Source organism: Octopus sinensis, linkage group LG19 (genome assembly GCF_006345805.1).
Source record: "Octopus sinensis linkage group LG19, ASM634580v1, whole genome shotgun sequence".
Lineage (NCBI taxonomy): Eukaryota > Metazoa > Mollusca > Cephalopoda > Octopoda > Octopodidae > Octopus > Octopus sinensis.
The window spans coordinates 15,660,328-15,685,704 of record NC_043015.1 but is presented as its reverse complement, the minus strand read 5'-3'; the positions used below and the strand labels follow the sequence as shown (position 1 = coordinate 15,685,704).

General features: G+C 37.6%; 1 protein-coding gene across 1 annotated transcript in view; it reads left to right on the top strand.

Moving 5' to 3' along the window:
* LOC115222333 (PC3-like endoprotease variant B) overlaps positions 1-25,377 on the top strand; it is a 157,731-nt gene that overhangs the window by 121,946 nt on the left and 10,408 nt on the right. Inside the window, exon 10 of the mRNA XM_036511112.1 lies at positions 8,929-9,029. Coding sequence (XP_036367005.1) covers positions 8,929-9,029 — 101 coding nt within the window. The remainder of the gene's footprint in view (positions 1-8,928; positions 9,030-25,377) is intronic.

The window sequence follows — 25,377 nt, the reverse complement described above, 5'->3', positions numbered from 1 at the left end:
TGACATGACACCTTGGGCATGTGTCTTCTACTATAACCTCAGGCCGACCAAAGCCTCGTGAGTGGATTTGGTAGGCGGAAACTGAAAGAAGACCGTCGTACGTACATACATACACACATACATACATACATATCAAGTCATTATTTTACTTTATCTCAACAAAAAGCAATGCAATTAATCAAAGTATGCACCTAAATTATCAACACAATTTTGCCATTTTATCAGTAGCTTATTTATGCCAGCAGCGAAGAATTCTGGAGAGCAAGAGGTGAGGAAATCACAAAAGGCTGTTTGCATCTTCTTCTGATTTGAAGGTTTTTCCTTGCAAAAAGTTGTCTAATGCATGGAAAATGTGATAGTCAGTGGGTGCAAGGTCGAGTGAATATGATAGATGACAGGGTACTTCCTGTAATTTAAGTAGAGTTCTTTGTGCGACATGTGGTCGAGCATTGTCTTGCAAGAGAATTGGCCTGTCTCTATTGACCAATCTCGATTGTTTAATTGCAACTTCACTCATCATTTCATCCAACTTTATCCGCTTTAATTGACTTACCAGGTCTCATGAAGCTGTAGTGGACGACACCAGCGCTGGAGCACCAAACAAACACCATTAGCTTTTTTTGGTGACTATTCTTTTTTGGATTGTGTTTTGGCATTTTGCTTCTATCCAACCACAGTGCAGAACGCTTGCTATTGGTAAAAGAATCCATTTTTCATTACACGTAACAATACGATGCAAAAATGGTTCGTTTTTATGCCATGACAGCAAAGACCAGCAACTTTTAAGACGACTTGTTATTTGATGCTCGTCCAGCTTTTTTACCTTGTCAAGCTTGTTTGCCTTGCCGATTTGTTTCAGATGGTTTAATACAGTTGGAATCGAAACTACAAATCTTGCTGCTAACTCACGCGTAGTTTGAGATGTATCTGGTTCCACTATAGTTTCCACCTCATCATTATCTACCACGGGACCGATTTTTTCTCGAGTAAAGTCACCAGACCGGAACTTTTCAAACTATCGACATACAGTGCGCTCATTCGCCACATCTTCACCAAACACCTCATTGGGGTTTTGAGCTGTCTGGGATGCATTGGTTCCATGACGGAACTCATATTCATAAACAGCACGAATTTTTGATCCACCCATGGGTTCACAAAAATTGATTTGCAAGAGAAAACTCACAATATAATCAGACACCATGAATTGCATTTCGAAAAGTGATAATGTAACTCTTCAATGTTGTAAAACAAAGAATTGTCAGAATAAAACATTAGAGTTAACGACTGCCAAACTTGGTGCATCAGAAAATCGGACATTTCATTCTTAATGACCTGATATGTGTGGTAAGAAGTTTGCATCTCAACCACACGGTTCCGGGTTCAGTCTCACTGCGTGGAACTTTGGGCTAGTGTCTTCTACTATAGCCTCGAGCCGACCAAAGCCTTGTGAGCGGATTTGGTAGACGGAAACTGAAAGAAACCCGTCGTGTGTATCTGTATTTATGTGTGTATGTGTCTGTGCTTGTTCCCTGCCATCGCTTGACAACTGACGCTGGTGTGTTTTTTCTCCGTAACTTAACGGTTTGGCCTAAGAGACTGATAAAATAAGTACCAATCTTACAAAGAATGAGTCCTGGGGTCGATTTCTTCGACTGAAAATACTTTAAGGCGGTGCTCTAGCATGGCCGCAGTCAAATGACAGAAACAATTAAAATAATATCGTTAGAGGTGCGGAATTGCGTTTGGCCCTCTGGCCCATAACTGATGAGGAGTTGGTGACCCCCTGTGTCTGTTTTCTGTTCGTTTGTGCATTTATTGTGCTTTTAAATTTGTGTGTGTATGTGTGTGTGTGTGTGTGTGTGCATTTGTGTCGGTGTTTGTCCTCCACACTGCTTGACAACCAGTGTTGGCGTGTTTACGTCCCCGTAACCTAGCGGTTCAACAAAGAGGACGATAGAATAAGTACAAGGCTTAAAAAAAAGGTACTAGGGTTGATTCGTTCGACTATATTTGAACGTGGTACCCCAGCATGGCCATAGTCTACTGACTGAAGCAAAAGATTAAAAGATTACTTGTAGAAGTATACTGGCATTGGGTGGGGATAAGCGTTGGCGTGTATGTGTATTGTTGTTAGAGGGTAGAGTGAAAGTGTGTACGTGAGGAGATGAGAGTGGGTGCATGCCTGTGGGAATAAAGATATTAGTGAAACACATTGGACAGTAAAAGCAAGAAGGAAGATGCATTGATGAGTATGTGGTAAGTGCATATACAAAAGCAAGTAGAAATGGAAACTACCGGAATGTGTCACCCACGCGACATTATTTACGCTTAACTTCCTTAAAAATGCATATTTTTAATGAAATTTTTCAGAGATGCGTTTTTGAGGCTACATATTTCGATTATCTTGATAAAATTTGAAGTTTCAGATCATCTCTTCCTCTAATATCTCTTTATATTTTTCATGAAAAATTTGCCAGCATATTAGGCACAGGCGTGGCTGTGTGGTAAGAAGTTTGCTTGCCAACCACATGGTTCCGGGTTCGGTCCCGCTGCATAGCACCTTGGGAAAGTGTCTTCTGTTATAGTCTCGGGCTGATCAAAGCCTTGTGAGTGGATTTAGTTGACGGAAACTGAAAAAAAAAGCCCGTCATATATGTATGTGTGTGTGTGTGTGTGTGCGTGCTTGTAAGTTTGTGTGTTTTGCGCCTTAAAATTTAGAGCAAAAAGGTTTTGTAAGGGTTTATGATACTATCCATGTATAAGAAACTCCCATTTTCTTTAACCTATTTTTGACAAAAATTGGGTTCCTTATACACGTTAAAATAAGGTACCTCCTATTCAGATTAACCCCCACCCCCGATAACTTCAAATCGCTTTCAGATTACCGCCGGGGGTAATCTGAAATCGAATTCAAGATACCCCATACGATTTCAAATTACCCCCACCTAAGATCCCTCTCCAAATGTTTATCACTGTGATTGTAAATAGGGAGATAATAGGTGAACCCATTAAATGTGTGTTGATGTTTATTATGTGTGTATATGCGTAATGTACATTGTACATGAAAGAGAAAGTAATATAAATTAAAGAGAAAGTCAGAGCTTTCATTTAGTTGGAGTTTTCACTTAGTTATTTAGAGCTGAAGAAATTTAAAAGAAGCATATCCAGAATGGCTACTTTTAGTACACAAGGCAAAGCTAACAACATTGATTTGATATTTGATTATGTGGTTAACAACAAATTTGGACCTCATATGTCCAAAAACGAAAAGGCAAACCTACATTGGCTCTCTGAGCCTTATGTTGGACGGGGTGGTCAACTCTACTATCGTTGCAGAGTAGAGAGAGTTAAAAATTCTGAAAATAAATACCGAGAAGTCTTGGTCATTCGCAACCCGGGTAAACAGAAGAGTATTATTTCAAGTATTTACATGGGATGTAGAGATAGGGATACTGCCCGCTGCTTCGGAAGTCATCTCGGTGTTGACAGAACAAGGGATAACATTTTAGAGAGGTTTTGTTGGAAAAATGTGAGCAACGACACGAAAGAGTTCATTTTGTCTTGAGATCAGTGTCAAAAAGTGAACCCTGTTCACAAAATTAATGTTGGAGAGCTTCATCCTGTTCTTGTCCCAAATGAAGTGATGGCCCAAATTGGTGTCGATATCACCAATTTACTGAAAATAGATGATGGTTATTGTTGCAATGGTGTGGCAATGGATTACCTTTCTAATTACGAAAAAGGAGGCAGTCAAAATTTTGAATAATTCTTTATTAGCGCTTTCATTCATTTATCCGAACTCTTCAAATAAAACAAAGATATATAATATATATATATATTATATATATATATATATATTATATATAATATATATATAAATACAGTGTACATTTAAACACATAAGAGATGGCCATAATAAGACATCTAACATGCTAGAAGGAATAGTTAAAATCCAAACCACTATTAGGGGTAATTTCGAAAGGGAATGAAAAATAAAAACATTTACCATCTATTTCCTGTACCATGGTTTCGAGCTATATCCAGCAAATAAAATAATTTGCTAGACGCAGCTATCATCAGCAGGAAAGCCAAGATTAACATATAAATACGAGGCAATACAGAACATGCCTCGCGCTTACATGTTATAATTTTTCAAATTCACCGCGCAATATATGAATAATATATAGTCTATTGACTAGTTTTTTTCTTCACGCTAGACCACTGGTAGCAAAAAATTTCTAAATAATTTTTTACTAGCCTGAAATTTATTAATAATGATATATCTATCTATATATATAATATACTATATATATAGCTGCAACCTTTCAGGATATGCTCCCATTCTGAGGATAACGTCATTCCTTTTTGGTAACGATTATATGTTGTGTTGTGTATATGTAATATATATATATATATATATATATAATATATATATATATATATAATAATAAATATTAGGGAATAAATCCAAATTTACAGGGAAAAATCAGATTTAGGATTAAATCCAATTTTATAGTAAAATATTATAAAATATTATTAGAGACAAAACCACTATTTTGCAAAACAAACAAGGAAAGACTTAATCAATACATAAAATTTTAATAAATAGTCTAAAAAAACCGCCACTACAATTGTTTCTTGTCTTGATCGACAATCTTCAGGTGGACTTCCAATCTAAAATATCAATATTTTAAAATATAAAAATAATAATTTTAAAATAATTAAAGTATGAATGAAAAAATATAAATATATAATCCATATATAACCTATATATATCCATATATAATCAATATATAAACAATATATAAACTAAAATAAACCTCAACAATTAAATATAAAATATAAAATATAAAATATAAAACAAAGCAAAAAATAATAATAATATAATAATAAACTATATATACACCCATACACATATACCTAATTATATATAACCATATCTAACTACATACACTAAATCACACACCTATATATATATCCCTATACATACACATAAAAACGTCTAGGCAACTATAAATAAATAAAATAGCTAAATACTTCAACACAATACTTATTCATACTCCCACACACACACCACATACAACCCACATTCACGCTCTAGAAAACGGACATCACTTAAAATTATGAACGGAGAAATGGAATAAATGGAATTAAAAATTATATTCACTTGGTAAAACGAACACTACTTAAAAATTATGAATGAAACAATGCAATAAAACAACAGACATCGCAAATAGACACAAATTACTACGAATTCCTTAACACCTACCATGATAAACCAAAACTCATAAAAACATATAATGATAAAATCTCCCTTTACTAAACTCTATAACATACCTATATAGCAATCCCCCAACCTAAACATTCACACACAAATACACACACGTAAACCACACACCCACGACATATACAAATACCCACACCACTTACACATACCTATACATACATATAAACCTCAACATATACTCCAAAAACCCACTCAACCCCACACAGACAAATAAACACAAAAATTATGAATGGATTCTTTTATAAAACTACCATGATAAGCTAAAACTCACAAAACATAAATAAAAAAACCTCCCTTTACTAAACACTATAACATACTTATATAGCAATCCCTTTAACCTATACATTCACACACAAATACACACACGTAAACCACACACCCATAACAAATACAAACACGCACCCCACTCACACACACCCACAAGTACATATAAGCCTCAACATATACACCAAACAAAATTACTTTACCAAGGAACTTAACATATGTATAAAAAGTATAACCGCTCTGGAAACGAACATCTTTTAAAACAATGAATGGAGAAATGGAATAAATGGAATTAAAAATAATATTCACGTGGCAAAACGAACACCACTCAAAATTATGAATGAAACAATGTAATAAACAACAACATCGAAAATACAAATTACCACAACTTCCCTAAAAAACCATGATAAACCAAAACTCTTAAAAACATATAACGATAAAAACTCCCTTTGCTAAACTCTATAACAAACCTATATAGCAATCCCCCTAACCTAAACATTCACACACAAATACACACACGTAAACCACAGACCCACGACTTATACACATACCTATACTAACTTATAAACCTCAATATACACCAAAAACCCACTCCCTCCCCACACAGACAAATTTACAACTTTAGCACAGTAGCAAGCTGGCAGAATCGTTAGCGTTCTGGACAAAGTGCTTGGGGACATTTCTCTTGGCTCTTTACGTACGAGTTCAAATGCTGCCGAGATCAAGTTTACCGTTCATTGTTAACCTAAATAACAAACCCATATACACATTCACACACAAACACACACACACGCAAAACACACACACACAACAGATACATATACTCCCTCACATATACGCATATACATACTCACTAAACTCGATATATACAACAATATTTACACACCCACACTCATACAGATAAATAAATTATACAACTAAAAACTCACACGCAATCTCATATACATAAACACTCCTATGAAAAACAACATTAAATACATCGTAATTAACCAGAATATCAAAAATAACAATATGACATAAGGAGAAATAAAATACATACTTACAAGTCAGTTTCAAATTATGAAGTGAAATTAAATTCTTAGCCGTTAAAAAAATCAAACCAAAATTACGTTACCATAGAAATATAACTTATGTAAAAAAAGAATACGCGCCATGGAAAGTAAACGTCATTTAAAATTATGAATGGAGAAATAGAATAAATGGAACTAAAAACTATATCCACGTGGCAAACCAACACTACTTAAAAAAAAAAAAATTTATTATGAATGGATTCTTTAAAAAACTACCATGATAAATTATTATATACATTTATGAGCTTTAGCTCATCTTAGCAGCTCTAACAAACAACTTGCAGTAACCCAAATCTATTCTCGATGCCTGCCTTACTACTACACTATTCCATTCACAATTCCAAGCAACGCTAGTCCACCACCCGGTTACAATTCCCAACTCCACCCCCCTTCATTCACAATTTCAACGACGTTCGCCTCCACAGCGCTACATATAAGCCTCAACATATACACCGGAGATTCACTTTCACATCCGTGTGGATGGGTGAGAGTATACATTGAGTGTAGTGATGGGGCTCCCATTACTATACACATTTGTACCTGTGTGGTAGTCTCCATATGTATATTCACGCACGGGTATAAATGCAGGGGGTACACGCGCACGTCATGTGCGTGTACCCCCTCACATGTACATATGCATGCTATTTGGGCTCGATATGTGCAACAATGTAATCGCGCCCGCATACATGCATATGGGCGAGTTGCACAATCAAAATACGCACACGTGTGTGTGTGCGTTCCCTGGTTGTGCAATTCACCCATCTGGGTGTGAGTGGGTTAAAGGGATTGCTATATAAGTATGTTATAGTGTTTAGTAAAGGGAGGTTTTATCATTTATGTTTTGTGAGTTTTAGCTTATCATGGTAGTTTTATAAAAGAATCCATTCATAATTTTTGTGTTTATTTGTCTGTGTGGGGTTGAGTGGGTTTTTGGAGTATATGTTGAGGTTATATGTATGTATAGGTATGTGTAAGTGGTGTGGGTATTTGTATATGTCGTGGGTGTGTGGTTTACGTGTGTGTATTTGTGTGTGAATGTTTAGTTAGGGGGGATTGCTATATAGGTATGTTATAGAGTTTAGTAAAGGGAGATTTTATCATTATATGTTTTTATGAGTTTTGGTTTATCATGGTAGGTTTAAGGAATTCGTAGTAATTTGTGTCTATTTGCGATGTCTGTTGTTTTATTGCATTGTTTCATTCATAATTTTTAAGTAGTGTTCGTTTTACCAAGTGAATATAATTTTTAATTCCATTTATTCCATTTCTCCGTTCATAATTTTAAGTGATGTCCGTTTTCTAGAGCGTGAATGTGGGTTGTATGTGTGTGTGTGTGGGAGTATGAATAAGTATTGTGTTGAAGTATTTAGCTATTTTATTTTTATAGTGTGCCTAGACGTTTTTATGTGTATGTATAGGGATATATATATAGGTGTGTGATTTAGTGTATGTAGTTAGATATGGTTATATATATTAGGTATATGTGTATGGGTGTATATATAGTTTTTATTATTATTTATTATTATTTTTTTGTTTTGTTTTATATTTTATATTTTATATTTTATATTTAATTGTTGATAGGTTTATTTTAGTTTATATATTGTTTATATATTGATTATATATGGATTATATATAGGTTATATATGGATTATATATTTATATTTTTTCATTCATACTTTAATTATTTTAAAATTATTATTTTTATATTTTAAAATATTGATATTTTAGATTGGAAGTCCACCTGAAGATTGTCGATCAAGACAAGAAACAATTGTAGTGGCGGTTTTTTTGACTATTTATTAAAATTTTATGTATTGATTAAGTCTTTCCTTGTTTGTTTTGCAATAGTGGTTTTGTCTCTAATAATATTTATATATATATATATATATATATATATATATATATATATATATATAGATAGAGAGAGAGAGAGAGAGAGAGAGAGAGAGAGAGAGACAAAGACTTAGATAGATAATCACTTACTCAGGCGGAACGAGCAGTGTCCTTAATCATTTTCAGATCTCCGATATTAATTGGAAAAAAGACTGACGTATTCTTAAAGTGGAAACCTGTCCTGAAAAGCATGCAACAGAGTTGGCTTCACTAAGGACACCCAAGGATCATATAGGGGTGTTAAACTGGGTGATTTAATTCTACCTTAGCAGGAATTGAACTCAGAACTCATTTGTTTTCGCAGTGTATGAAAAGTGTGTCAGGTCACATAAAATAGATCATGCTCGAGTCGAATGTAAAGTTTTCTAAACTGCTCATAGAAAGATCTAAATCATTCTTTCTTTAAATTTTTAGGTAACAACAGGTTTACATGGTAGCTGTGTGGAAAATTTTGGAGGGACATCAGCAGCAGCCCCACTTGCTGCCGGTTGTATTGCTCTGGTTCTGCAGGCCAAGTAAGTATTTAGAATACTTTTGATCACTCAGTAGTTTTACTGGAAAATGAGACCCTGGGGATACACTCCAATTTCTTCATAGCACTGCATGTGTTTTAATTATATTGCGGTTTAAATTTTATTAGATGTTCAGCAGAGTGTTTTACTCTGATTACTGTCTTGAAAAAGGATAAATAGCTCATAACTATGTACAAAGTCTGTATTAGTTTACACCAGGGCGTAGTAAAGTATATATATTGATGTTAGTCTAGCAAGTGTTAAGAAATTAGCCATAACCTAATATATCATGAGCATTTTTACAATTTAGTATTGCAGCGTATGTTCATATGCTTAAAACACATATTGTCTTGCTGTGAAATGAAACTCAAGAGATATATCCCGTGCTGAAATGATTCTGTATTGAATGAAGTATTATATTTCACATACAAAACTTTTAGCAGAACTTTCAGATCAGATAACAGGACAGAAGAATTTCTTTATTTACTGCATAGGTTGAAATGTGTTTGGCAGAGTTCAGAGTTAAATATATTAACTGTTGTTATGTAAACCCTGATCAGCTCTGATTGTGCAAGACTATGGTTGAGAACATTTCAAGTATGATCATCCCCTATATGATTATAATTATTAGCGAGCTGGCAGAATCGTTGGCACTTTGGACGAAATGCTTAGCGGTATTTCGTCTGCCGCTACGTTCTGAGTTCAAAATCCGCCGAGGTCGACTTTGTCTTTCATCCTTTCGAGGTCGATTAAATAAGTACCAGTTACGCACTGGGGTCGATATAATCGACTTAATCCGTTTGTCTGTTCTTGTTTGTCCCTTCTGTGTTTAGCCCCTTGTGGGTAGTAAAAAAATAGGTATTTCGTCTGTTGCTACGGTCTGAGTTCAAATTCCGCCGAGGTCGACTTTGCCTTTCTTTCTTTCAGGACCGATAAATTAAGTACCAGTTACGCACGGGTCAAGGGAATCGACTAGTCCCCTCCCCCAGAACTTCTGGCCTTGTAGAAAGGATTATATTAGGCGGCAAATTGGCAGAATCGTTAGCACGCCGGGTAAAATGCTTAGCGGCATTTCGTCCGTCCTTACGTTCTGAGATCAAATTCCGCTGGGGTCCACCTTACTTTTCATCCTTTCGGGGATCGATGAAATAAGTACCAGTTGAGCACTGGGGTCAATGTAATCGACTATCTCACCACCACTAAAATTTCAGCCTTTGTGTCTTTAATAGAAAGGATTATTATTATTATTATTATTATTATTATTATTATTATTGAGTGAAAGAGCAGTGCATGCCATCAAAGTGACACTGCAGTAAAATATACGAAGCCCACTATACCCATCATGATTACCCGTCTGATTAGGGTACACCAGCCACACACATCACGATCATATGTGCGCGACATGGTGATCTCATATCAAAATAAACAGTGCATGACCATTGCAGGTGGGGCCCAGTTAGAATTTTCTTCAGGTCGAGTAGCCCATCCCGCTCAAAAGGCCCCTGAATAAGGATTGTTTAAGGATGTTGAACAAAACACCTATGTTTCCCAAACCCCAAAGAATTCCTTTCAACACATGGCTATGATACTCGCTCACTATTTCTCCTCGTGATCACAGACGCACATATCGTCAGCCACTACGGGATATGCTCAACTGGTTACGGTCAAACAACTTACAAGCAAATCTGTGATATTGAGCAGAATATTTGCTGTAGCCCATCTTTTATGCCAAAACAAAGCAATGTATATGATAACACTTCTAATCAGTTAAGATCAGAAGCCATGAGAGCCAGTGCCTGGTACTGCATCAGGGCATTTTATTGTTGTTATTATTATTATTATTATTATTATTATTACTATTATTATTACTATTATTGTTGTTGTTGTTGTTATTATTGTACTAATTGTTCAACGCTTGGTAGTTTGAGGCAAATTCCAACTGCATCACTTGCTACACATCCGTGTTGCTGGGGTTGTGTGCAGCATTGTGGGTTCTTTTTTGTCGTTGGGCGTGTAGAAACTCTTACCGGTATTGTTTTGTGTTAGTTTTTTTTTCTCTTGAGGTGTGGTGCAGTCTTTTGTTGTGTATTGCTTGTATTGCGTGTCGAGTGTGTAATGCGCTGATTTTCAAGCTTGCTGGTGGAAATTTATTTCACTGGGCAATTGCTGAATAGAGCGTCTTGCGTTTGTGGGTTGTTTTCTTTGTGTTGTATTATTGAACTGAAAATGTATTGCACAGGGTGTGGGCTGTTCCTAGCAGGAGTATATTTTGGATAGTGTGTAGTGTTGAGGATCCTGGTATAGCTTCTACGTTTTTGTTCATATGTCTTTTTTTTATCATGTTCAATACTCCAATTATTATTGGTATTGTTTTTACCTCCATGCCCCACATCTTGAATACTTCAATTTCGAGGTCTTTGTTCTTCGAGAATTTCTCCACTTCTTTTTGGACAATATTTTGATCAGGAGGACTGCAACGTCTCAAGCACTCTTTCAACTCGATGATCATACCAAATACTTCTAGCTTCAAATCTTCATTTCTGACAAAGCTTCCTGTGCAAAACTTTCACTCCTTGGTCATGCCTCCATGTCTTATATTCTCCCCGAGCTAATTTAGGACATTCTGCAACAATGTGTGCCATTGTTTCATCCCAAATTCCACACACTCTATATATCACTGGTACCTTTCCCCTAAACACATATTTTCTCAAGTTTGATTTTAACGCTTGATCTTGAACTATTATAATAAGGCTCTGTTTCTTTTTCTTTAATTGTCCTTTCTTCAACCAAACCCAGGGTTTTGTTTTACGTATATCGTCAGTGGCTTTCCAAAACTGACCATGAAAAGATTTCTCTTCAATCTGTTTAACACGCTCTTTTTGAATTTCATTTTTGCTCTTTTCTCATATTCCACATCTGATCACCTGCATCTTATTCACTGTCTTTAATAATTTCTCTGTGCCGTTCTATAAATATTCAAGTAGGCTTTTTCTTTCCATCTGTACACATCCTTCCACAGCAATTAAACCTCTTCCGCCCGGGTCTCTCATGTACAACTAGTTGATATCAGCTTTCGGATGGTGGACTTCGTTGATTGTCAGAAGCCTTCTAGTTTTTCTCTCCAGTTTCTGTATGTTTTTGATCCAGTCAACAATTTCAGTTCCATATCTGAATACCTGTACCACTCTTGCATTTATTGCTTCAATAACATTTAAAAAATACAATTTTGACAGTAATATTTTCCTCACTCTTCTTGTATATTCCCGACTGATAATTTGCTTCATCTCTTTATTTTTTTTATTTCATCTGCTTCCAGTATTCCCAAATGCTTATACCATTCTCCTTTCTCAACATCTTTCATTGTTTGCCCCTTTAGCATTTCGGTTCCCTAGCTTCCTTCAAATCTTGCTCATTTCCTTATCACTATAGCGCACTTTTCAATCCCAAATTTCATACCTACACCATTTGAGAAACTATGAACAGTATGTACAAAACTTTCAAGTTGCTTCTCATTTTTCGCTTAAAGCTTTATATCATCCATAAAAAGGAAATGAATTATCTGACCATATCCTTTCCCCAAATCATCAACTATTTGAATATTTCGTAGTCTCATGGTTAATACAAATAGTAATGAAGATAAGCTATCACCTTGAAATATATTACGTCTGATGTTCATCCTCCCAAGTTTTTGTTTTTCTCCTATCAGTTCAGTATTCTATTTTTTCTATTTTCATTTCCATTTTCTCCATATTTTCTGCCACTTTAAACATGCTCATTATTTTACTTATCCAACTGTGCCGGAACATGCTATATGCTTTTCCGTGCTCCAACCATGTTACATTCATTCCCATCAATCTGCGTCTACAATTTCTAATTATCATTTTATCAACTAATTTGTTGTCTTTTGTTGCCCTACTTTTCTTCCTGCATCCGTTCTGTTCTACTAGAAGTAGATTGTTACTATCCAGGATGATTACATAACTTTTCCGCATAAGTGGTAAATAGAATATAGGTAAAAAATTTAGTTCCAGTTTACCTTTCAAGAGGTCCTCGAGACATAAAAACATCCGTTCACTTGTCATCCAGGTAGGGACATGACTTGCTGCAGGCATTCATCCAGGCGTGCAGTGATCTTTTCATGCAATTGTGTAAAATTCTTCAGCCAGTAACCTTGTGCTCCAACCGGACAAAATCCTTTCCAATTTGCCATATTTTTTAACTTCAGCTTATCTGAGTACAGATCAATTCTGACGTTCTTTTGTTTTGGTGCAGTTGCAAGTTATCTTTCCACCTGTCTTAGCAACTCGGCATCTTTTTTATGATCCAAAGCTCCCCTCAAAATACTTTATTTTCTTCAGCATCAGGAATCACGTCCTAAAGTTGTTCTCCCTCTATTTCCTCAAAAAAGATGCCTTCTGTTCGATTGAAGCAATCTACATCTAGCACCATATCTTTTTTACAATTTTGCCTTTAATGCTGTCACTTCTCTTTGTGACTATTCTCCATGTGCAGTTTTTTTTCTTTTTCTTCTAACCTGTACTTCCCATTCAATTTTCTCATTCTTGAGTTCTCTCATTATCCTATTTAGTTGCCTCAGTTCTTTCCACATCCTTTTCAACTTCATCTATATTCCCTTCCTCTAGTTTGGTTCTTTCTTTTCTCTCTCCTCATCTTTTTCAAGTTTTCTGCTTGTATCTTATTATGTCAGCTACAACATTAGCAACAGCTATGATTAGTTTGTTTATTTTCACTAATGTTCTCTATTTCAACCAAGCTCTAAACCGCCAATTACTCCACCTGTGGCTCTCCTTACTTTTCCTCTGTCTATATATTTTACATTTGGTGGCACTTCATTGTTCCCACCTGATTTTATCTCGTGGCATTTCTAGAATCTCCTTCCCTTCATTGTTCAAGTCTTGTGCAGCATTTCCTGTCGCTTGCCCAACTAGAACATCTTCACTATTTACTTCATCAGCATTCTCAGGCACTTAGTCATTTCCTTCTTTTTCATTTCCTTTATCTCTTACTCCTTAATACCAATTTCTGTTACTGTTGTCTCACACCTTCCTGCTCATTTTTTATTCTTCTCTGGATTTCTTCAACCTCTAATCAAGATTTCCCGTATAGATGGCGGAGGTCGGTGCACCCCAACATGCAAGCAAGTTTTTAATGTTGCAGATATAAGTAAAACACGATAGAAATTTAAACTGGAATTTGTTGAGAAAATGAAACAAAATTTTAAAATGTATTTATATAATTAGGCGCAAGAGTGGTAAGTAGCTTGCTTACCAACCACATGGTTCCGGGTTCAGTCCCACTGCGTGGCATCTTGGGCAACTGTCTTCTGCTATAGCCTCGGGCCGACCAATGCCTTGTGAGTGGATTTGGTAGACGGAAACTGAAAGAAGCCTGTCGTATATATATATATATATATATATATATATATATATATATATGTATGTGTGTGTATATGTTTGTGTGTCTGTGTTTGTCCCCCCACCATCACTTGACAACCGATGTTGGTGTGTTTACGTCCCCGTCACTTAGCGGTTCGGCAAAAAGAGACCGATAGAATAAGTACTGGGCTTACAATGAATAAGACCAGGGGTCGATTTGCTCGACTAAAGGTGGTGCTCCAGCATGGCCGCAGTCAAATGACTGAAACAAGTAAAAGAGTAAAAGAGTAAAAGAGTATTGTTATTCTACATGTAAATGAAGTAAGTAAATCATTTTTACCTAGCCTTTTAATTTCTGCTTACGATTCCATTAGTACAAATTACGATCATAGAGCCAAGCAAAAGAAAAAAAGAATGATGCATAAATATTTAAATACCTAGTACTATTCTTCAGTAGGACAGAGAAAGCCAACAAGCTTTCCAATGTTGTTGTTGCTATTTATTATTATTATTATTATTATTATTATTATTATTATGCTAATTGTTCAACACTTGAAGTTTGAGGCAAATTCCAACTGCATCACTTGCTACGCATCCGTGTTGCTGGGGTTGTGTGCAGCATTGTGGGTTCTTTTCTGTCATTGGGAGTGCGCAAACTCTTACCGGTATTGTTTTCTGTTGTGCTTTTTTTCTCTCTTGAGGTGTGGTGCAGTCTTTTGTTGTGTTACTGCTTGTATTGTGTGTCGAGTGTGTAATGAGTTGATTTTCAAGCTTGCTGGTGGAAATATATTTCATGCTATATAGAGTGTGTCTTGTGTTTGTGGGTTATTTTGTTTGGGTTGTATTATTGAACTGATAATAATAATGATAATAATAATAATTATTATTATTATAATTATTATTATTATTATTATTATATTATTATAATTATTATAATTATTATTATTATTATTATTATTATTATTTACTTTTAATCTGCATGTTTGTTATAATCACTTGATGAGACACACCCAACATCCTAGGGCGAGTGAAGGATAAGAAATGTTATAAAGCTTGGGGAGGGAGAGTGGCAGGAAAAGTAGGGAAATATCATCAGACATTTAAATTGATAGGGCTTTCCTAAGAATGTCAGAAATACTTGTCAGCACAATCCTTTGGATTTCTTTGAGACATGGTTCTCCTGGTAGTTTCTGGCAAGCAAGCTTTGATTTTGTGCCGCCAATATAAAACCTTCAGTCTCTGCTTTCAGCCCTGAACTTCTCAGCCACTGATGGCTTGGTCTTCATCAGCATTTCGGCTTCGAAGTATATACTGTCCATGCAGAGGCTTCTGGCTCCATTTGTTTTTGCCCATTTGTTTCTGTAGTCTGATTGATCCATTTTGCTTGTTTGGCGACAATGTTGTTGTTATTATTATTATTATTATCACTATTATTATTATCGTTATTACTGTAAAGATGTATCATGAAGTACTTCCTCACACTCCAAATTTTTAAAACACTAAGCTGTTTGAGACATCTCTCTTTTGATTCATCTGTTTCTTATTGGTTTTGCTAGCTCAGCAAGTCAATTATGAAGTGTTTCTGCTGTTTTTAAAAATAAGCTATAACTTCCCATGATGTATACAAGGTAGCTAGGCTAATTCAAAATGAAGTCATAGTAAAGCTCTGGTTACATTATATAAACTACCAACCCGTTTGTTAATAGGACAACAGTGTAAAGATTTAGCCAGCTGTCACTAACTACTAATGCTTATATAAGTTATCTTATCAATTTAATAAAAAGTATATGGAACCAATTTCTTTTAGCAAGTTGAATTAAATTCTTATCTTCTCAAAAACAGGAAATCATGATGTTTTGGATCGAACATGAGAAGTTTTTCATAACTTAATATATTTCCGTTTTTGAAATTAAATTATTCTGAAGAGTTTTATGTTAATTAACTCAAGAAGTTGATTAATTTAGCCTGATTTAAAATCTCTGTTCAAGAGTATAGAATAATAGAGAAATACAAGTACTGCTTCAGAATTGACAAATGCAAAGATTCAGTAAGTAGGGCAGTGTAAGTTTTCTAATAAGTCATTAAACTATGTAAATAACTGTATTTAAAATTATTTTGTATTAGAGATTAAAAAGAAAAACATTTTAACCCTATGTTTTTCTTAAGTGTTGTGGGTATCAAGTGATCCAATTTCATTTATTTGCTGATATGTTGAAATATTTATTGTTGAATATTATGAATTTATGGTGGCAAAAAATCAAGGAGGGTCAAAATGTATTGGGATTTGATCTGCTATTCAGCATATATGCATATCATGCATTTAAAAATTGTTATCTTACATTTTGTTCTTCAATACATGCAGCTACTTGGTTCATTATTTTTGTTTTAAAACTAATTTCCATACTTTACTGAAAGTTAGAAATACTAATTAACTTCAGAAATTTCAGTTTTTTTTTAAACAACTAAAAGTCATACAGATAAAGTTGATGAAGTGACATAGAAGGTCAAGTTTATAGGATGACAATTCATAACATTTTAATATAGATAAGACAACCCTTCCTCTATAGCTCTAGTTATCTAATTATCTATGTCAGCTTCAAGAGTTCTTTGTAACTACTCTGTTTTAGCCAGCATAAAGCTAAATTTTGTGGAGTTAGAAGCATATTCATAGTCAATAAACTAAATTTTTTATCTTTTCTCTTTTACTTGCTTCAGTCAGTAGACTGTAGCCATGCTGGAGTAACATATTGAGGAATTTTTAGTCAAATGAATTGACTTCATTACTTGTTTTTTTTTTTTAAGCCTGGTACTTATTCTGTTGGTCACTTTTGCTGAACTGCTAAGTTTCAAGAACATAAACACACCAGCACCAGTTGTCAAATACAATTGGCAAATACAGACACACACAAACATATACACATTATCTCTATATATATAAAGGGCAAAATGTCTGTGTGCGTGTCCTTTATACAAATCCACAATTTTTCAGTTAGAGGGCTCGCACTTTCTACAGTCATTCAAAACCATCCAAGGGTGGTCGTGCACATCTTTAAATTTCCCCAGTCACCCCGCAAAGCCATTAAGAAATCAACAAAAGTGACTTTTTGTGAATTTTCTATCCAAAACCCAATCAAAATGCCCGAAACTTGATATGCCAATTGAATGCCAGCTAGCTGTATGTGATTGGTTGGAGATTTGGACAGTACTTGCATGTATGTGTGCACGCATGCAGCTGTATATGGATGCACTAGCACTATGACCTGGCGTTGCCAGGTCATAGTGCTAGTATATATATATATATATACACATAAGTAACTAGTATAGTTGTCACTAAAGTGACAGAGAGTGCGATTAAGCCCCAGCATTGCTGGAGCCTGTCTCCCTAGTCAGCCATTATAAAAGTGCTCTCATGTAGCTAAGAGTTGTTTTGACTCTTATTTCTAGCAATACTGGTACTTACTAGCACTCTCCATCACTTTAGTGACAACTATATTTGTTGCCTATCGGTTTTAAATTACGAATAGCCACCTTAATTATATATATATACTAGCTGAATTGCCCGGCGTTGCTCGGGGCTGAATTGCTTGAAAGTACTGTTAATGATTGCACTGAATTATGATGATTATTCAGGCAAATATTGATATAAGTTCACGGCGAATGAATGTATTTGTAAGTGTATAGAAAGCCATGTAAAGGTGTTCCTACCCCCTCGTAGAATGGTGTAAGAATTGAATGTGAGGTTGCCTTGAAATGAGCCATGTTATTGTTCTCATAATTGTAAGAATTTGATAGTCGTGGAAGGCGATGTAAAACGTTCGCAGGTGAATAGGGTCTCTTCGTTTTGCACGAATGGCAGCGGATGTGCTGTTACAAAACTTGATGCTGTGTTAAAAGAGAGTGGATTTCATATGTAGGCAAGAGAGGAATGAAGCATGGGTAAGTAAATATGTGTAATTTATAAAATATAGAACAATAGCATCTACTCACCATATGTCAAACCGGCAAGACTGTAGTGGTGCTGATTAGGTGAATCACAATACAGTGGTGGAGATGTTTTCATTGATGGGCGTTTTGATTAAATTTGTTGTTGTATAAAATGATCTGTTGATTAGTTTCGAAAGTGTATGTTGCGATCGTGTTGTCGCTCATGTAAACTTTAACAATGAGAGTGTAGATGTAGGGGTAGATGTGTCATGTACGTTGGATATAGAAGATGAGGCTGGTGGTTTGATGATGAATGGATAGAAATAGAGTTGAGCGAAGGACAGGTGTTGGTTAAGTGTGAATTAATGTAATGAAACGCCTAGAAATGTAAATGCCGTCATAAAAGAGAGTCGTATGTAAGTGGAATACTAACGTGTTTGAAAATGATGAAACGTAGTAATCCTATAAAACCTCCTTGTACACAATGTTTTTTGTTTTTCGTTGTGGAAGGAATGCGAAAGCATCACTGTTGCTGCCGACACGTGAGCAGCCAACATAAAGCTGACCATGAGAGAAACATGGCTCTCCCAAATGTATTCCTGCCACAGACAGTGTTTGACCCTGCGCTTTGTTAATTGACATTGCAAAACATGGCCTTACTGGGAACTGGGACCTCCGAAATATGAAAGGTAGGTCTGCTCCTGATGGGATAAGATGCATCCTAGGTATGAGCACAACGTTGCCTCGACCGCACCCTGTGATAATGGTGGCCTCAATCAGATTGGGAGATAAGGACTTAACGATCAAACGTGTGCCATTACATTGTTTTGGGGGAACCAAATTTCTAATGAGCATTATAGGGGCACCAACTTTAAGTTTGAGAATGTGTGGTGGTAGTCCGGGGGGCTCAAAGGAATTGAGTACCTCTATTGGATAATTGATGACGTCGTCTGGGTCAGGAGTTGTATCAATAGACTTATATACATAGACATCCCCAGGAATGAGTTTTAGCATTTCATCATTAATATGGTGAACAGTTTTATTCCTCGGGGCCAGAATAGCCCTTTGGCCAATCCAATCCATATTCTGATAATTAGCTTGTAGATCTGGGAAGACTGCATCTCTGAGATCAGAAGGCGTGTTAACAATGGTACAAATGGAATCGATGGCAATATTACCATTTTCATCCCCTGGTATTTTGCCTTCGCCAAGTGCAAGGAGGGTGTGAGAAAATGCTGCTGATGTGATATCACGTCACATATGAGCACGCATATTGGTGTGAAGTTTGAGAGTCTTCACCACTTAAGACACGCACTTACAGCATCAGCTCTAGTCCCTTTGGGAATAACGGGAAGTGTTTGTCGGAAGTCCCCTGAAAGAAGAAGTGTTATGCCTCCCATGGGAGCTGAAGAGTGTTTGATGTCTCTGAGAGATCTATCTAGTGCCTCAAGAGCACCTCTGTGGGCCATCGTGCATTCATCCCAAACGATAAGCTTGCATCGTCTGAAGACTTCTGCCTGATCAGAGCTGTTACTGATGTTGCAAGTTGGTGTCTCAGTCTTCGCTAAGTCAAGTGGGAGTTTGAAAGTAGAGTGAGCTGTCCTGCCGCCTGGCAACAAAGTAGCCGCAATTCCAGATGATGCCACAGCTAGGGCAATGCCTTGTGTTCGCCTAATCTCAGCCAATATTAATTTGTTGACAAAAGTTTTCCCAGTGCCCCCAGGAGCGTCCAGGAAAAAAATGTCCCCAGCTTTGGCCCGGACTGAATTAACAACGGAGTTGTAAGCGAACTTCTGTTCTGGAATGAGCTTTGGCTCATTGTCGGCTATGTACTCGGCAAGCTCGTCAACATTAAAACATGTCTCACGCAGCAAATGTGAAGACAGTGTTTGTGCCTTCCCGGTTTGTTGAAGGTAGGCCATAGACCGGCAAGGCACTACCGCCCATATCGAGTACAGTATCTTCGATTTCAAGCAGCGCCCTGTTGTAAATGAGGTCAGTGTACCCGACCTCCATTGATGGATGTAGCGATTGAGCGTGATGCAGGAAATCTTCAGACATATCATCTTTGTAGGTAAGCCATAAAGAGGCGGGATTAGCCAAGTCACACCATAGTAATAGAATAGCGAAAAGCGATCTTATTTTTTTAGGAGATTTTAATGAAACACCTTCTGCCATAGTGGCGCCCCATTGTGAATCATCCTCCAAAAGTCGACGCCGAAAACAGGCTTCACGGAAAGTATCACATAATACACCATCAACAGTTCTGATGTCTTGAAAACTTTGTGGGCCTAAAACCTCATGGAGGAGAAGGCGCAGGTGAAAACAGTCATGTTGGTTTGGAGGTACAGTGTATACTCTTCCTAGACAACTGTTAAACTTGACACCAGGATGTCCTTCAACATCCTGACCCGACTTCCTACGCACCCAATTGTTGTTTGACCACACGTAGTAGGACGGGACCTGAGGGTATAAAAGTGTTTTAGCAAATGTGTCAAGTTGGCAAAGCCTAAAGAAACCGGTCAAAGTTGTTTGTTTTGGATTTGCCGCCAAATCAGCTGCAGTCTGTTCAGTAAAGTAAATTCATTGGCCATTTTCCAAATGAACCGCTAGTTGTATGATGGCGGGGTGCCTTTGGTGAAGTGGAAACCCGAATATCCGCCAAAAAGCTTCACCACTGCTTATGTACCGACCTGCCATGTACTGTGACACCTCGTCCATGCTATTGTCCTTTTGAAGGCCAAACATGGCAGCGTCAGAACCCTTGTTAACATATTTGCATATATACTTTATAGACTTGACTGAATGACAGAACTCCACATTTATGTGAGCGTTAAAAGTTTTCATCAGAAATGGACAGTACGGCACTACCCACCTATTATCCACTTGATGACCCCGTAACGTTATAGTGAATCCACCATTGTCAGGGTGCCTTCTTCTGTACAGTGGGTATCCGTCGCGGCCGGTCTGGGTCTCGTCCACGAACCTCTTTGGGTACTGTTTAGTGCACACGTGGTCTTTGTGGCATGAGGAGAACTTTTGAAAACCAGGACCGCACGGACCGTGTACCATGTGTGCCTTCACAATGTCGTACAGGTGCCGGTCAACAGTTGGGTCCGGAATTTCTGCTGCAATGAGATCATCAAGAACTGTTGGGTCTATTTTGTTGACCAACCAAAGCAAAATGTGCGCATGTGGCAACCCTCTTTTCTGCCACTCAACAGTATACATGTGGCAGTTAACAGGCCCAAAAACCTGGCCTTTTTTTATTAAAAGAATGAGCTTAGCCAGTTTCTGCCTGAAAACCCTTGCAATAATATCATGGCGATGACAGTACTGCTGCCCTGGGAGAAGTTCTCGCGTTACCTCAACCCACTTTGGGTTACATGTAAAGGTAATGAATAAATCGGGTCGCCCATAATGCCGAACGTAAGTCATAGCGTCTTGTGTTCGCTCGTACATGTACCGTGGGCCCCCTGTATAGGTTGAGGGGAGAATGCACATTTTGCCGATATTGCGGGCGTCAGTGTCATTCCTGATGCCATCACGCAAATAGATGTAGGAGTCTGAGCGCAGCTGCTTCTGATTCAATTTGATGAAGCCCAGTCTCTCGGACTCCATCTTTGCAGCCATGTCAACTGCAAACTGGTGAAACAGTTGCCGTGATCTGTGCAGGGGGTTGAAATCATTATGCCTTGTCATGAAGCGGTATGAGTAAAAAGCCATACATGAAACAGTTTTAGATGTCGCAGCCGAGGGCTCGTTTGGTTTGTGGTGAGGAATGCCGAAATGGTATCCGTCTTCTCCATACGGAAAAAGAAGGGGATACTGCAGGGCGTCATATGACTGATGCGTCTCATTAATACGCTGAAGACCACTGTCGCGGCTTTGAAGAACTATGTCCCGCTGCTTGTGCTGTTCACCATGGAGAACTATGGCCACTTCATTGCACGAAGGAGCGTTATATCGCCGCGCGTGCTCCCCAGAAGGCCTTTTGTCAGCATCGATGACAATGGTGAATGTTGGTGAAGGGGCTGTTTCCAAGGCGTATTTGAAACTGCGAATATAGCTGTTGTGGTCATGAAGCATGTTTTGCAGAGTGAGCAGCACGTCCCTGTCGAAATTGTCAGCGTTAGTGTTTGCATGTTGTGGAATTACGTCTAAACGCAAATCAAGTTGCCTATTATAATTTGTAATAAAATAAATTTGAATGAATGAAGGTTTGCAATTTTGTAGTGGCTGGAGTGACCCAATAAGGTGGTACACCTGGCCCTGGACCTTGAAAGTAGGCATCCAACCAGTTTCTCTGACAACGTTAGCCCCGAAAGAAGTCATCTGAAATGCACAATTGTATTTCCTGATGAGTTGAAGGAATTTTGATGACCTTGAGGTGGAACCAGTAAGTAATTCCTTCAAAGGGTCTGGCAGCTCCCGAAGAGGGGGCAAGCTGACCTTACCGTTTAAGCAGCACATCGCAGGTGGTTCCCCAGCCCACTTTTTAGCATTGCAGAATTGGCAATTGAAGAACATTTCCCCAATATTTATGTCAGCGTGCATCGAGTAATTGAAGTTGGGCTCATACTTGAAAGCACGTAGATGCCAGTAAGGTCTGTTTGGACTCGTCAGACTGCGGCGTCGACTGTTCCGCTGGAATGTAGAACGTTGCTGGTCTGAGTCGTGGGAATGTGTCGAAAATGTTGAAGCAGCAGTAGCCGCAGCATTTGTAGCCAGTCGAGTGGCCCTTTGTTGTGAGTCCTCTGAAGCCCTTTGTGCAGCAACAGCAGAAGCCTTTATGGCGCTGCGCTTCGACCTTGTTTCCGGACCGTCTGAAGCCGTGGAAGCAGCATCGTATGAAGCAACCGCAGCATTTGTAGCCAGTCGAGTGGCCCTTTGTTGTGGGTCCTCTGAAGCCCTTTGTGCAGCAACAGCAGAAGCGTTTATGGCGTTGCGCTTCGACCTTGTTTCCGGACAGTCTGAAGCCGTGGAAGCAGCATCGTATGAAGCAACCGCAGCGGTTGTAGCCAGTCGAGTGGCCCTTTGTTGTGGGTCCTCTGAAGCCCTTTGTGCAGCAACAGCAGAAGCGTTTATGGCGCTGCGCTTCGACCTTGTTTCCGGACCGTCTGAAGCCGTGGAAGCAGCATCGTATGAAGCAACCGCAGCGGTTGTAGCCAGTCGAGTGGCCCTTTGTTGTGGGTCCTCTGAAGCCCTTTGTGCAGCAACAGCAGAAGCGTTTATGGCGCTGCGCTTCGACCTTGTTTCCGGACCGTCTGAAGCCGTGGAAGCAGCATCGTATGAAGCAACCGCAGCGGTTGTAGCCAGTCGAGTGGCCCTTTGTTGTGGGTCTTCTGAAGCCCTTTGTGCAGCAACAGCAGAAGCGTTTATGGCGCTGCGCTTCGCCTTTTTCGCAGCTGCTGCTGCAGTATGGCGGCCGATGTGACTTCTCTTTTTCGGTGGCATTTTATGTGAAAAAGAAAGGGTGAAAGTTACTTAAAAATAGAAATTGTAATTTGAATGAAATGTGGAAAAATGTAAAGCGTGGAAGGAAAAGAAATAAATATTAGCAGCTGAAAGAAATTTTTTATGCAAGTATAGCGACAGAGTGTGTAAAATGTATAGAAATTTGAATTAAAAGCCAGAAAAGAAAGTTAGATTTGCAATAAAGGAAGTAGTTTACGTACATGTTCGAAATGTGAAGTGTTTTAGTTGTTTAATCAAATATTTGCGTAAAGTGTATAGAAACGTAAATTGAAAAAAGAAAATGAATTGAAATTTTTTAAAGAAAGGAATTTGTTTACATACATGTGTGAAATGGCAAATGTTTGTGCAGTTGTCCGAAATGGAATCCAGGGTAAATGTGTGGAACTGATGTATTATAATAGGGATCTTCTCGCCAAAATGGATGACCAGTCTGAATGGCTCACCCCTGTCACACACACACATACAAACACACACACACACACAAACACACACAGACACACACGCACAGACACACGCACACACACACAGACACACACACACACGTTAACTTACAATGTCTGTCAACAATTGACACTGTCGTATATATTAGCGTGTCTATGTGTCTAAAGAGGAAGTTGGAGTAATAGGCAGAGTAAAGGCTTCAAAGTGAAATGTTAAAATATTGAGTTTTCCCGAATTTTGTCTTAATTGGGGGTGAAATTGAAAGAAATTTTGTATGGCATGAACCAATGGAAGTTCTTTGAAAAATCATAGGTAAAGTCTAATTGAAGAAATTGTGTGAGGAGTAAATCATTATGTATTTATTTGTTTCTGTTTGCTGCTTTCTTTTTAAATATTACATCTAGTTTCACTTTATTCGTTGCACACTGTGTGTGTGCGTTTGCGTGTGGTGTAAACCAGACTAAGAAAAGCATTTGACACACACACCAGAATGTGAGTTTTCTGTAAATTTTGCTTAATTGGAGTTTACATTTTAAAAACTGGACCTGGCATGACGCGATGCATTGTACTCTTAAAATTGCTAGGTAAATTGTAATTGAAGAAATCCTATATTGTAGATTTGTATAACTCCCAAAGGGAGGCAGATAAAATCTGCCTTTTATAATAAGAGATATATATGTATAATGGGCTTCTTTCAATTTCCATCTACCAAATCCATTCACAAGGCTTTGGTAAGGCCAAAATTATAGTTGAAGACACTTGCCCAAGGTCCCATACAGTGGAACTGATCCCAGAGTTGACCCTAGTATTTAATTTTTTAAGTACTGGTAATTATTCTGTCAGTCTCCTTTTACTAAACAGTTAAGTTACTGAGACATAAACAAACCAACACCAGCAGTCAAGTAGGGATACACAAACATGCACACACACGCGCACACACGTACACACACACGTATGCATATTTATACATACATACATATGTGTTAGGAAGGGCATCCAGCTGTAAAAACCATATCAAATCAGACAGGAGTCTCATGCAGCCCCTCAGTTTACCAGCTCTGGTCAAAGCACCCAACCCATGGACAACAGAAGTTAAATGATGATGATGATAA